This window comes from Notolabrus celidotus, chromosome 13 (assembly GCF_009762535.1).
Source record: "Notolabrus celidotus isolate fNotCel1 chromosome 13, fNotCel1.pri, whole genome shotgun sequence".
NCBI lineage: Eukaryota > Metazoa > Chordata > Actinopteri > Labriformes > Labridae > Notolabrus > Notolabrus celidotus.
Window position 1 is genome coordinate 22,267,103 of NC_048284.1, and position 13,837 is coordinate 22,280,939.

Sequence of the window (13,837 nt, forward strand, 5' to 3'; positions counted from 1 at the left end):
AGAACCAGACAAGAATGTAGTATGTTTGACGTACATGGCAATAGAAGTAGCATAAAGTAAAGAGTGAACATTTCTGTGTGGGATAATAATGAGGAAAAACACTGTTCCATCTTTTCTGTGTGTAAAAACTTTAAAGGGATTTGTTTATCCTTGTTTCAATGGACAGAGAGAATACATAGTGTTTCATGGAGGGAAATTAGACTGTTTAACTTTATTGAACACTTTTTGTTAATAGTCATAAAAGAGATAAGAAAATATGAGGGAACAATATTATTTTATTTCCCTTCTTTTTCCAGTTTTATATTTGATCGCTAAAATGACTGAACTTCCTCTGTGGGCAGAGATGATTGACAGTCAACAACTTCAAACTTTTTTGTGTCTGAGTGAGTTTCTTGATTGCAGATTTCTTGAGAGTTGGATGAGCAATTCCAAAATTACAGACTGGCATCATGATGTTTAATCAGAGTGTGAAATAAGCAACAGAACATAGATTAAAAAGAAAGTAACATACAGTACATCTAGATTGATCACATGAACATCACAGTGTTTGCCATCTAAAGTCACATGGTCTTGTTATATATAAGTCTGAGTCTAGAGTGTGATGGAATGTTAAAAGCCGAATGTTGTATTCTAAGTTGAAAATCACCGTTTCTCGTCCGACAGGTGAGGCTCTGACACACAGCAGCCTGCTCGAGGCGGACGGCGAAAATGGAGATGATATGGTCACCATGACAACAACTGTGGAGCCCATGAATCTTCACCACGCCATGCTGAGATCACCAGGTAGGCTTTTCCCCCGTCACAGCACAATGACCCCGCTGTAAACAGTGAGTCAGTGAAGCCAAACAGGGTTTCTGTTAATGTCAGAGGTGCTGAGTCAACCTGTGGAGCTGCTGCTGGCCTCTCAGCTGTTCTCCGTCATTCATCTGTCAGTCCTCAGGTGATCAGTTGCTCTATGACAGTCCAGATCTGTGTCATGTTAGACATGATGACTTTTAGACGTTTTCTCAAAAGTGTTCAAACAAATGAACCCGTCAGACAACAACTTTCAAGTGTCTGATCCTCTGCTCTTCTCTCTTGTTGCCTTGAAAACTTGATTTGAAAGTGGTGATTGTCAGAGTTGTAACAACCTGTTGGTACCTCACTGCTGAATGACTCAATGGAGCGTTTCCTTTCGCTTCATGAAGTCTTGGTATACAGTAAATCAGCTGTAAACACAATGATGTAATTTGTCTTGTAGAGAAAAAAGACAGAAATTTTCTTTTCTAAAATCTTTGCCAACCAGCTCAGCGATGACGCATCTTAACCTCAGCCCGCTCGTAGATTCAGGATGAACCTTTGTGATTCTGTTAAATGTAACACCTGCTTTTCTGCTGTGGGCTCATGAATGCATATGTTTTGGAATTGTGATGCTATTTATACTCTGGATGTTTCTTTCCCATCTGTCGCCTTATTTCTTCCTTATTACAGTCCTGTGGTTTGTCCCAGAAATACCCCTGAGAGCTGGTTCCATTGCAGCTATGATTTACTAAACTCTTTAGCCGTTACCTACGATCATATTTTACAACTGAAGCAGCCAGTGGTGAGGCTCATTCATTTACACTGGTCCTATTCTGCAAATTTACTACAGCGTCATCCCTTTTTAATTTGTGTGCTCATGTGTTCGTACTTCAAGTCTTTATCCACCTTTTGCAGTGCCCCTTTAAGAAGAGTCATCTTCTTAAAAAAGAAGATGTTTTTTGTTTGTGTTAGTTGTTATTAGGAGAACACTGTTTATATCATTACTTTATTTCCTTGGCTGACATTCCGGTATTCTACATCTGGCTGGATTTTCTGTGATCCTAACTTCAAAGAAGTATTGACAACTTTTGCCAAACTCCAAAGAGCTCACTGCTAAATGAGAACAGAGGTCAGAAATAGAAAATTATAACCAAATACTCAATTTACATAATGGGGACTTATGTAAGTCATGTATGGACTTATGTAACAACTAGGGTTCAGCCGACACTCCTTATTTAATACTTTGTATGTATCCCTGTGTTGTGTTTCATGTTTGACCCATTTTTTTGAATGGTATTCCGACAGCTTTATAGTTGTTCTGTATTTGTAGTTTTAATATAGTGCCACTTTTTTTGCATGTAGAAACAAATTTAGTAGCATCAATGTGTTGGTTTTTGTGATCTCTGCACTTTTTTCTCTGAAACACACTTTAAAAGGTTTAATTCCTCAATTCACTGTTCTATTTATATTCTTTACACTCATTAACCCTCCTGTTATGTTGGTTTCTTAGGGACAGCAATAATGTTCCTGGGTCAACTTGACCCGGGGCATATTTAATTATATAAGTGTCAGAACCCCAAAAAATCCCAATTCACATTTTTTTTTTTAAAATGTCATTATTAACTCCATTACTAACCATTTAAATCAATATTTAGTTCATTGTGGTCTTTAATTCTCCCAGATCATAGTTCAAAGAGGATAATTCACTTGTTTTTTATAAAAAAGTTATGTTAAAACTTTTCTTATGTACATTGGAAAGTGATTGGGGTGAAATATGTATCACAGTTGCAAAGAAACATTTAGTATTTGACACTTCTGACTCCTTTTAGCCTCCACTTTGACTGCAGGGTCAAATTGACCCATGAACAGTATCTACAGTTAGGCCCAAAAATATTTGGACAGTGACACAAGTTTTGTTATTTTAGCTGTTTACGAAAACATATTCAGGATACAATTATATAATCAATATGGGCTTAAAGTGCAGACTCTCAGCTGTAATTTGAGAGTATTCACTTCCAAATTGGAGCAAGGGTTTAGGAATTACAGCTCTTTAATACGCAGCCGCCTCTTTTTCAAGGGACCAAAAGTAATTGGACAATTGACTCAGAAGGCTGCAAAAAAAAATAACAAGGCTGCATGGGCTCTTCCCTCATTAACCTGTCATCAATTAAGCAGTTAAAAGGTCTGGAGTTGATTCCAGGTGTGGCGTTTGCATTTTGAAGCTGTTGCTGTGAACACACAACATGCGGTCAAAGGAGCTCTCAATGGAGGTGAAACAGACCATCCTGAGGCTGAAAAAAAAGAAGAAATCCATCAGAGAGATAGCAGAAATGTTAGGAGTGGCCAAATCAACAGTTTGGTACATTCTGAGAAAAAAAGAGTGCACTGGTGAGCTTGGGAACTCGAAAAGGCCTGGACGTCCACGGAAGACAACAGTGGTGGATGATTGCAGAATCCTTTCCATGGTGAAGAAAAACCCCTTCACAACATCCACTCAAGTGAAGAACACTCTCCAGGAAGTAGGTGTATCAGTATCTAAGTCTACCATAAAGAGAAGACTTCATGAGAGTAAATACAAAGGATTCACCACAAGGTGCAAACCATTAATCAGCCTCAAAAATAGAAAGGCCAGAATTGACTTTGCCAAAAAACACCTGAAGAAGCCAGCCCAGTTCTGGAACAGCATTCTTTGGACAGATGAGACTAAGATCAACCTGTACCAGAATGATGGGAAGAAGAAAGTTTGGAGAAGAATTGGAACAGCTCATGATCCAAAGCACACCACATCTTCTGTAAAACATGGTGGAGGCAGTGTGATTGCATGGGCATGCATGGCTTCCAATGGCACTGGGTCACTTGTGTTTATTGATGATGTGACAAAAGACAGAAGCAGCCGGATGAATTCTGAAGTGTATAGGGATATACTTTCTGCTCAGATTCAGCCAAATGCAGCAAAGTTGATTGGACGGCGCTTCACAGTACAGATGGACAATGATCCAAAACATACTGCAAAAGCAACCCAGGAGTTTTTTAAAGCAAAGAAGTGGAATATTCTGCAATGGCCGAGTCAATCACCAGATCTCAACCCAATCGAGCATGCATTTCACTTGCTCAAGACAAAACTTAAGGCAGAAAGACCCACAAACAAGCAGCAACTGAAGACAGCTGCAGTAAAGGCCTGGCAAAGCATCACAAAGGAGGAAACCCAGCGTTTGGTGATGTCCATGGGTTCCAGACTTCAGGCAGTCATTGCCTGCAAAGGATTCTCAACAAAATATTGAAAAGTAACATTTTACTTAGGGTTATGTTTATTTGTCCAATTACTTCTGAGCCCCTGAAATGAGGAGCGTTTGTATAAAAATAGCTACAATTCCTACATGTTTAATCATATATTTTTGTTCAACCCCTTGAATTAAACCTTAAAGTCTGCACTTCAATTCCGTTGTAGTTGTTTCATTTCAAATCCAATGTGGTGGCATGCAGAGCCCAAATCATGAAGATTGTGTCACTGTCCAAATATTTCTGGGCCTAACTGTATGTACAATAAACATGCAGGAGGGGTTGCACATGTGTGAAATTAACCATTTTCATTTAATATGTTGTTCATGCTAATTAAGCCAAGTAGAATACGTTTCATAGTGAAAAAATACTTTTATCATTTTTTTTAAATGGGTCAATTTGACCCGCAACATAACAGGAGGGTTAAAGTGATGATTGAATGTCCTTCAGTTTTTATGCTTATTTGGCCCATCAGCATTAAACCCAAGAAGTAACACCTTGTAAGAGCAGGTAAAACTCAAGGACAAATGTGTAAGTAGTTTGATCGTGGGGCGGCTGGGGTAGAGTCGGTTGTTGGTTCAATCCCGGCTCCTGCAGTCACATGGCGAAGTGTCCTGAGGTAAGACACTGAACCCCAAATTGCTCGAGGTGACATGGTCAGCGGTGGGTGAATTGTATAAATAAGCTGTCATACTCATGGTCTCTTACTTTGGCAGCCTCTGCTATCGGCGTGTCTGGGTTGTGAAGGTGACGAGTAGTGTATAAGTATTGAGTGGTCAGAACGCCTAGGAGTCCATCTATCATGAAACCTGGTGTTTGACTCTGACTGCCGCCTGACATAAAGAACATGTTCAGATTGACTGACGGGTGACTCACTCGTATAGTATTCATGTGACCTAGTGGTTTCTCTTTAACTCTCCTAGGCTCCGCAGACTCAGTGGTAGTCCTCTCCCAGCCACATGAATTGGTGACCATGACGACCGAAGGCCATGCATATGGAGAAGATGTGGTGGCGCTGCTGTAGTCTCTGCCATCATGAAATATTACACACACTGCCGTTTTCTGCAGCACTAGACTGTCCACCAGAGAGGACTACACATAGACGTCTATCTGTACATAGATTATTCACTGACTTTAACCCTGTAGATATCTGTAATTAGCTTCTGATAATGGTTTTATTTTGAGTGTGAAATGGCAACATTTGTACAAACAACCTTTTTCCTCAAGTTTTTGAACTTAAATACTCCCAAAGAAAAACTGAGACGGGTTTCAAAGTTTATGAAAATATAATGACAATGCATTGTTCTGAGCAGTATCATTGTAAACATGAGGTTGAAATGCAGTGATGATGTTCTTTAACCGAGTCCCACTTATTGTTTAACTCTGACTATATGATATGATTGACAGTCAAACTGGTGAAATGTACCAGACACAATACTCCATTATCTGTGTGACTAATAAGAAAACACCTGACATTAAAGAACTGCTACTGCACAGTATACTGCTGCATGTAAACACAGGTCACAGCCGCACTGTTTATCATCCTGAGTAAAACAAAACATCCATCTCAAACCAACACCCAAAGCTGCTCCACTCAGCATGTTGTTGGTTCACTTCTTCCACTCTCGGTGTCGACCTCCTTTGCTCCACTTGTTCTCTGAGTAAAGCACACATTGCTCATTTACAGCTCAATGTATTAACACTTGAGAATAATTGCTTTTAAAATGAAATGAAGAATTACTCATGAGGTTAGAAAAAAAAAACCAAACAGCAGATGTCTGGGGCTGTTAGATAAGGTAGTGCACACTACTAGCAGTGTTTCCTCCTCCTCCTCCTCCTCCTCCTCCTCCTCCTCCTCCTCCTCCTCCTCCTCCTCCTCCTCCTCCTCCTTAGTGGATCTTCAGGTTGTGGAAGTGGTCCAGCGTGGCGCCCAAAGCCCAGCTTGCCTCCACGTTGTTCACTTTCTTGGTCAACTAGGAGGAGGGACAACCCGACACCAAATCACTCAAATGCCTTTTGTATTTATTGAAATAAAAAAAGTAACATCACTTTTGTCTCTCTTTCTCTTTTCTTAAAGATTATTTATAGGTTGGTTTTTTTTTCGCTCTTATTGGTGAGGACAGCTTGAGAAAGACAGGAAATGAAACTCACTCCTGAGGAGAGTGCAGTGAGGACTGTAGCGTCTGTACATGGAGTGTCTGCTCTAGCTAAATTTGGACTCCTTTTTTGTCTCTTATTTGTGAGAGATTAAGTTAACTATTTCTGGAGTCAGGGCCATTACATCTTTTCATGTGATTATTAACAGTGAACTATAATTTCAAAAACTGGATTCTTTGTTTTACAAATGTCACTGATGAGTCATTCACTCATTATCTACCATCTATTTCAATGGTAGTCACAAATGCTCAACACCGTCTATTTTAAACCTACTCTTTGTTTTTTTTAATAATAATTAGCAGTTTATGATTCATACAACTCTGAGTCCGAGCTTCACGACTTCATCAGAGAAGTGAATTTTATAATACCTGGAAAGCTTTTGAACGCAACTCTTTTCCTTTCAGTGTCTTCTGCTGTGTAGCCTTGCCTTACCTGCAGCACGGTGCTCTCCTTAAAGCCAAACCCGTCCTTGAGCAGACAAGTGATGTAGGTCATGTCCATGCACAGGAAAGAGCTGATGGGAGGGTACTTGGTCATCTTATTGCACACTGAGCAGACAGAAGGGGAGTCATGTCTGTTAGGATGGGTAATCAGTCATCTGTATTCTGCTGAGAGGGTGAGGGCAGGATTTCAGAAAGCAGCGAGGACACTAGTCCAGACTATTGAGATGCACACTGTGTCTCAAGTACAGGGGGCTGCAGATCTGTCATTGTTACCATGCACTGCTTCTCACCCTCTTTAGCTCTCTTCTTGAAGTGTCTCACCTCCAGCATCCCCCCCTGGACCCCGTCTGAAGCATGGGAGGAGGAGATTTAGGTTATTTTCACGCATTTGAAATACTACAGAGGAGATCTACATTCACCTTTTAACAATACTAATAACAGAGCTGCTGCCCTTTCAGCTCAGACTGGCAGAGGATAGCAATTTCTCTAATAACTACACACCTATGGCTCGTCAAATCCATAGAGACAGGTGCTGATGACTCACATTGTCCTGCCTCTGTCTGGCTCTGGGACGGGTAATAACATCCTGCTAGGTGTGTATAATTACGTAAGGAGTGTGTGAGAGAGTGTGTGCTCACCGATAAGGCCTGCATCCACCGCTCTGTCAAAGTAATAGGAGAATGCATAGAAGACGCTGCTGTCTTGCAGCTCGTACGGCTGATGAATAATCCCCTTCACCACCTTGAGTACCTCCTGATAACAGAGCTTGTATCCTGAATAACCTGGAGAGGAAACAGAGACGGCGATGTGAATTATGCATCTAACAGTGGAACAACAAAATGAAATGATGCGTTATATCACCAAGTCCATTTAAATGGGCTTTAAAAGCTTTTCTGCAGATGTTTGGTAGCGATCACTAAAGTCAGGAATTTTGTATTTGCTTTTATGTGTCATTCTGATTTCCTGTTTGCTCATAGCCGTGGTTTATATATATTTAAAAATGATAATCCAACACTAAGCAGCTCCAACTTTTCTAAACTTAACACACTTTTTTAACATTATAGAAACAGGATCTTACCATCCAGGTGCCCGCTCACTTGATAGGTCAGCCCTCCGAAGCTCCATTCGTCCTTGAACTTCTTCGGCAGGCAGGAACTTTTAAAAACCCGCCACTCCAACCCTGTGAGAGCACACACATGACTCATCTCATTTTCAAACTCAGCTGCTTCACAAATGGTCACAGTGGTCTGAGACTGTCTCCAGAACTGGGGACCAGCACAATTTCCTCTGGAGCTCTTGGGTGATTCATCTCAGGGTCTCACTTGAATTGTTTATTAGAAAGAGAGACTTGAAGAACATCTCACAAAAACAACTTTTCACTCGCTTTTACTCAGTGTTTGGAGAAAGAGGCAGGCGGTAGAGGGTGTCTGGAGAACTGACTCACTCACAGTGAACAACAGAGACCCACAGTTAATGGCAACAGGCCACCTTTTCATTGTGTAAGCACAGTACCTTCTGCACCCAGAGCGCCCAGTGTGGCCAGCCGAGCTGCCATCAGACCATGTCCAAGGTAACTGGATGAAGACAAAGGATTGTTGTTAGAAGAGCAAACAGGAACAGACTGTGTATGTAACAAGTCATTCTGTTAATAAGGAAAACAAATGGTCAGCCTGTTATTCACATCCCAGTGACTAATCAGAGAATATAAACTGTCCTCATTTAAAAACAGAGTAGAGTTCAAAGTTTCAACAGCAGAGTCAGCAGCATTTGTACCACGGCAATCAAGAGTGTAGGCTACTTTGACATTTTAAAATATTAGAGAATCACCTTAAATAGAAAGCGCTGATGCAGTCATAAATGATAAACAAGTACAAAACTGTTCTATGACACTTTTACTGCATCTGTTACCTGTGGGTGTACAATTCAAATGTCGAGTTAATGATGTCGAATCTGGCGACGTAGTCATCAACAGGAACACTTTCAATGGTTTTCTACAGCAGAATAAGAAAGACATTAGTAATGACTTTGATTTCTACAAAATCTGAAAAAAAGAGAAGAACTGACGCTGTGTTTTGGCAGGAAAGTAATCTGCGTGGATCCTCCTCCAAGATCCAAGATCCCCACCGTCTTCTTGGTTTGTGCTTTCAGGTGACCTAAAAACATTTCACACTGTAATCCCACAGAGGAGCTAATCGGTCACACCTAAGATGTTATCTTCAAAAGGCCAGTTTGATACAGAATGTGCAACCCAAAAAGTATTAAAAAATATCCCAACAGTCAGCCTGATAAAGATCACAGCTATCCCCTCTAGGCTACAGAATTATTGTTATCACTTTTAGCCTGTATCAGTGAACCAGGGTCTATTATAGGACACTGACGAATTCAAACTCTACGTTAAATCTGGGTATATAGTAGCTCAGGAAACACAATATAATCATGAGAAGTATTCTCTTTTATGTTGCAGACTGTGTAGACGTGAGTTCACAGCACTCACCTGTTAGAAAGTTGACAGATATCCAAGCCAGGATTCCTGTGTATAGAGACGAGCAAACCAAGACACAGAACATTTCAGGTAAAACACACAACTTAATCTGAAAACAAGCTGATCAAAATTTCATGAGATATTATATTGTTTTCAGTCTGCACATAAACAAACAAGCAAACACTTAAATTTCTACCAACAAGGCTGAAATGCTGACAAATCATTCTCACCACAACACAACAGACGAAAACAAATTCTCAGCATAATCACAGCTTTTAAATTCTCAACTACTCTGAGGTGAAGAGCGACTTCATTTTCTTAAGAGTCATCAAAAACGACAGCCATAATCTCCTGCAATTTAGCTAAATGTTTGCAGTAAACACAGATTCCTCACAGAAATTACACCCTGCTCTGAAAGTAGGGCAGAGGGATCTCTGATGCCACCTCCAAAGCGCTGCAGAGAGAACATGAGTGGCTGTGATTACTGACAAAAGTGTTGCTTGTCGGGGCAGACGTTACCTTCATTTGTGCCATTCATTATGCTGACGCTGTTGTCTGGGACCAAAAAAGGAGATTCATCGAACACATGTTGAACCTAGAGAGGAAGAAGAGAGGGATGGGGGAGAGGCAGAGTGAAAAGGGAGAGAGGAGAGCAGCAGGGAGATGGCCTTAATGCTATCTACTGTAATGGAAGCTCATCCAGAGGTGCCCTCCGCTTGAAGGGATTAATTAATTCCCTCAGGGGGATTAATAAAGTATCACTTATCTTCCAAGGTGCCCCAGGGCCATCCATTACTATCTTATCCCCTCCACTCTAAGCTCCCACCACTCTGATAACAATACTCTTCCTCTTGTGTCTGAACCACCTGCCATAGCAGAGAAAATGTTCCTTTCTTTTCCGCCTGCTCCTCCTCTGGATAAGAGGATGCATTCTCCTTTGAAAGTGTCAGACAATGTAGCACCTAACAACTCCCCTATGAATGATAAAAAAAACCCTGCACTCCACTCTTCCTAACAGTGTGTCATGTCTCCTATACCTGTTCCAGCAGGGCCTTGGCTTTCTCTGCGGCCAGCAGCCGAAGTCCAGCTGTGGCTCTGAGAATGACTGGAGTCCTCTTCCACTCCAGACGAGGCACAGTCTTCTTGGCCACCTTCAGCAGCATCCTCACTGTGTGTGCAGCCTTTAGAAACAGTATGACACAGCACTGCTCAGCACTGACAACAGGGTGACTGGCTAGAGCTGAGAAAACACTTGGAGTGTTACATATCAGTCACTTGTTTGTCACTTTGCTCTTCTCACTTCCTACCTACTTTCATTAGTGAAATGTGACTCCCGCAGAGGGAGGCTATCAGCAGCTTTTCTGAATACAATGTAGAGCCAGCAGACCTTTCCTTTCAGCTCGATATCATTGATTAGATTTGAAAATGAACTCACCATTTCAGGAGAGTCAGCATACGCAGACAAACCCGGTTTTATGGAATGGAACATCTCGTTGTCCAAAACAGGCAGCTCCGCTAAAAGATACAAGACCCACCCACATCAAATATGCAGCAAGCTATTAAAAGCATTAAGACGCTTAAATCTGCTTAGCATACACGCGCTGACTATATCCCCTTATTCAAAAAATGAGGCATGTTGACTTGAATCTGACAAAATAGGATTATTACTTAAAAAGTTAATGAAGTCAAGTATAACTTCTGTCCCCTGAAGTTAAAGCCTGCAGGTTTACAGAAGTGAAAGCAGAAGAAATGAAAAGAGAAAGCTTGTTAATCTGCTATAAATCTATTATCTTTAAATAGCAATGCAAATAAAATGCATGATATGATTGCTGCAGTGAAAACACAGATCATTTAACCTGACTGTCACTCTGCATGTTGAAATAAAACATGATCAGAAAAGCACAAAAGAGTTTGACCTGGATTTACCTGAGTACCCCTGGATAAAGGTGTAGACGTGTATGCGTGTCCCCGTGCTCCCTGCATCAAACATCACCGCATAGAAGATCCTGCTGTGATTTGCAGGTCGGCTCAGACTGGGAAGGATGCTCCCAATGTTGTTTGTCAAATCCAGGAGAGAGGTCTTGCCCTGAGCTCGGCTCAGGTCTGCCACAGCGAGCAGGACCAGGAGTGGAAGAAGCACGGAGAACTTCATCTTCACTCTGGAGGAAACACAACAGGGCTTCTTGTTACAGCACAGTCACACAGTTGTTCTAATAAAGAAGCATTTCAAGTCGATGCTGACTAGTAGTGGAAGTTGTTTGATAACAGCCAGAGCAACAGAGTAGTAAGATGCAATAGAGTTATTTACACCAGGGTATTTGACCACTCCCTGAAAGAGTTGCCAGCCAACCACACAGAGACAAATCCCACAATCAACTCTCCTACCTGCTGAGTCGACTCTGGAGGACGCTTTGGAAAACATCACACTTTCACCATGTAGGACTTAAATTGGTGAACTCTAATCCTTTGATCTCGATGTTCAATCGATGCGCGGCAACTGAAGCGTGTTTCTACATCGCTCTGCTAAAGTCAGAATTGAAATGTGAGGAATTATGATGTCTTCAGAGCCTCAGTCAGACACTGCTGTGTGGGAGAACCCTGCTGAGACAATGTCAACCTTCTGCTAACAGAAAATAAAGAGAGTAAGAGCAGGATCTCAGGAGAAATGTTACTGCCTGTAAATACCTAATTAAGTTTCAAATTCCAGCCAATTCCCTCGCACAACCGCCTGAGGCAAGAAACACAAATTAATAGAAATGCTACAACTAGATACAGGATATGTGGTGAAAATGCTACTCAAAGATAAAGACATTTTGAAGGGACTCAGTATTCTTTCTCTGTCCCTTTTGTATCATCTATATTTTCTCTCACTCAGGTGTTTTAAAAAGCTACGTTGTATAAAACAGGGTAGAGTTTGGAGTAAAGACTAAATCTTTGGCTAGTGGTTGTCCAAAAATGTGCCAAATGAGCTCGCCCCCCAAAAATGTGTAGAATAAGTTATATGGTTCAGAGACATTGATGAAAGTTTTTGGTGCAATCATGTTTTTGTCACAACACTAACCAGTGTCGGCTAACGTGTAAAGTGACATACGACATGTCATATACTCGGTTGCTAGAAGAGCAGACATTAAAAATGACAAGTCTAGTACATATGTGATCATTCTACCAATATCTCATCTGACCTGCATGGTATCAAGTAAATCTGTGGCTCCAAAAAGGAAGAACACTTTGCAATTCAGTAATTTTTTAATTGATCATCATTATTTTAAGGTTTCATCTTTTATTTTCTTGTCATGCATTTTAATGTTTCTTTTATATGCTCGACGTCATTGTAAATGAGGGCTTCGCTCTCAATGATTTTTGAGTTAAACTAAAGATAATTACTTTACCAAATGTCCTTTCAAGATTTCTTGTCTGTTGTTTCCTGAACAGCCTAACTCACCAGTAAACAAATTCTGCTGAGACTTCTCAGTGCTGTGAATTAACAAACTCAATGAAACAATTTTCGAAATTCTACATAGTTAAATATCAATATAAAAAGACATTCACAACTTGTTTGAGGTCATAATCTGTATTGTTTAGCATCTCAGCCTTTTTATGAACTTGTATCTCCATAAAGGGAGATAAATTGCATCTATTGATCATATCAAAATCATTATCTGAGCGCTTTGTGGTTATCTGAAATTCTGGATCTCTTATTTTGCAGCCAGCCTCAGTGACTTGTCAGACAATGAGAGTTTTATGACTAAAATAAACTGACTCTTACTGAAGCGTTAACAGAAATGAAGCTGCAAATCTTTGCATAAAAATCTAAAGCTGCTGAGTGCATGAAGTTAACAATCCGCTGTGAGTGATGCCATGCTGCTGACTGGTTGTCAGTACAGAGAGGAAGAGAGGAAGGACGTTTACTCTGAATGGATGTTCATACTAAAGATAGATATGATTTAATAGAATACTAAACATTTGGTTAACTATAGTCCTCTATTCAATGAGCAGGTTCAGAGTAATAGCAGTAATATTACAGGAAGCAAACTCGAGTTATAACTTAGCAGACCGCACAGACAGGTTGAATGTTTTGAACAGCTGGAGTAAGAGCTGATCCTTCACGTGCATTCAGTAGGTTAACACGTCGCTGTACGTAAATGGTTGCGTCATGAATCTAAATAGTCCCAAAGTTATGGTTACGTTCAACGTAATTGACAATTGCTTAGCTTTTCCGCAATGTTAACCCTGAGGCTCATTTATAGACGCTAGCAGCACAGAAAGCTACCCGGTGAAGTTTGACACGCTCAGTTTGTTAGCTGACTTCCGCACGGTAAGACTAGTTCTTTAAAAATGTCAAAGGTTAACAGCAAAACTCCTCAAACAAACTCGAAACAACTACAGAAGATGAATGTTTGGGGTGTTACTGGATGGCAAACATAGTTCTGGCTCACCATGATGTCCGAGCAGCAGCAGCACAGCAGCTGATTTCCCGTGACGTCATCTTGTAATGAAGTCTCGTTCAGAGACCTTCACGTGACACAACCAAAACTGATGTTAGATAGACTCAAGCTGACAGATTCAAAATGCAACAATAAGCATGTTTGACAGATATTTCAAAGTCAATAAATTGGTTCCAAGAGCAACATTTTTATGGAGATCTAAGATTGAGAACATAAACTGGAGGAGGGCTTGGCTTTTACCTTAAAGACAC

General features: G+C 40.7%; 2 protein-coding genes across 7 annotated transcripts in view; one reads left to right on the forward strand and one right to left on the reverse strand.

Moving 5' to 3' along the window:
• Window positions 1-6,107, forward strand: part of znf410 (zinc finger protein 410) — a 23,370-nt gene extending 17,263 nt beyond the window's left edge. Inside the window, exons 11-12 of the mRNA XM_034699628.1 lie at window positions 664-783; window positions 4,983-6,107. Of these exons, the coding sequence (XP_034555519.1) occupies window positions 664-783; window positions 4,983-5,083 (221 nt within the window). The 3' untranslated portion in view covers window positions 5,084-6,107. The remainder of the gene's footprint in view (window positions 1-663; window positions 784-4,982) is intronic.
• LOC117824200 (ectonucleoside triphosphate diphosphohydrolase 5-like) lies at window positions 5,910-13,658 on the reverse strand. 6 transcript variants are annotated; one of them, XM_034699630.1, is made up of 15 exons: window positions 13,578-13,628; window positions 11,527-11,664; window positions 11,068-11,300; window positions 10,577-10,656; window positions 10,179-10,322; window positions 9,661-9,736; window positions 9,154-9,189; window positions 8,724-8,812; window positions 8,568-8,650; window positions 8,172-8,233; window positions 7,738-7,839; window positions 7,298-7,441; window positions 6,950-7,006; window positions 6,649-6,764; window positions 5,910-6,032 (listed from the first exon to the last, which is right to left on the reverse strand). In XM_034699630.1, the coding sequence occupies exons 3-15, from the start codon at window positions 11,291-11,293 to the stop codon at window positions 5,949-5,951; spliced, it is 1,299 nt and encodes a 432-aa protein (XP_034555521.1). In that variant the 5' UTR covers window positions 11,294-11,300; window positions 11,527-11,664; window positions 13,578-13,628; the 3' UTR covers window positions 5,910-5,948. The 6 variants fall into 6 exon arrangements, 5 of the variants coding, with proteins under 5 accessions (XP_034555521.1, XP_034555522.1, XP_034555520.1 ...); XM_034699631.1 differs by lacking the exon at window positions 11,527-11,664 and having other exon boundaries at window positions 13,578-13,658; XM_034699629.1 differs by lacking the exon at window positions 13,578-13,628 and having other exon boundaries at window positions 11,527-12,407.
• Between the last annotated feature and the right edge of the window lie 179 nt (window positions 13,659-13,837).

Bases quoted from the DNA above. Each gene is read 5' to 3' on its own strand.
- LOC117824200 (XM_034699631.1), bottom strand. From the start codon at position 11,293: ATGAAGTTCTCCGTGCTTCTTCCACTCCTGGTCCTGCTCGCTGTGGCA. The intron at 7,840-8,171 runs GTACTGTGCTTA...GTGCTCTCACAG, and splicing joins GGGCGCTCTGGGTGCAGAAG to GGTTGGAGTGGCGGGTTTTT. The intron at 6,765-6,949 runs GTGAGAAGCAGT...CTGTCTGCTCAG, and splicing joins CAAGAAGAGAGCTAAAGAGG to TGTGCAATAAGATGACCAAG.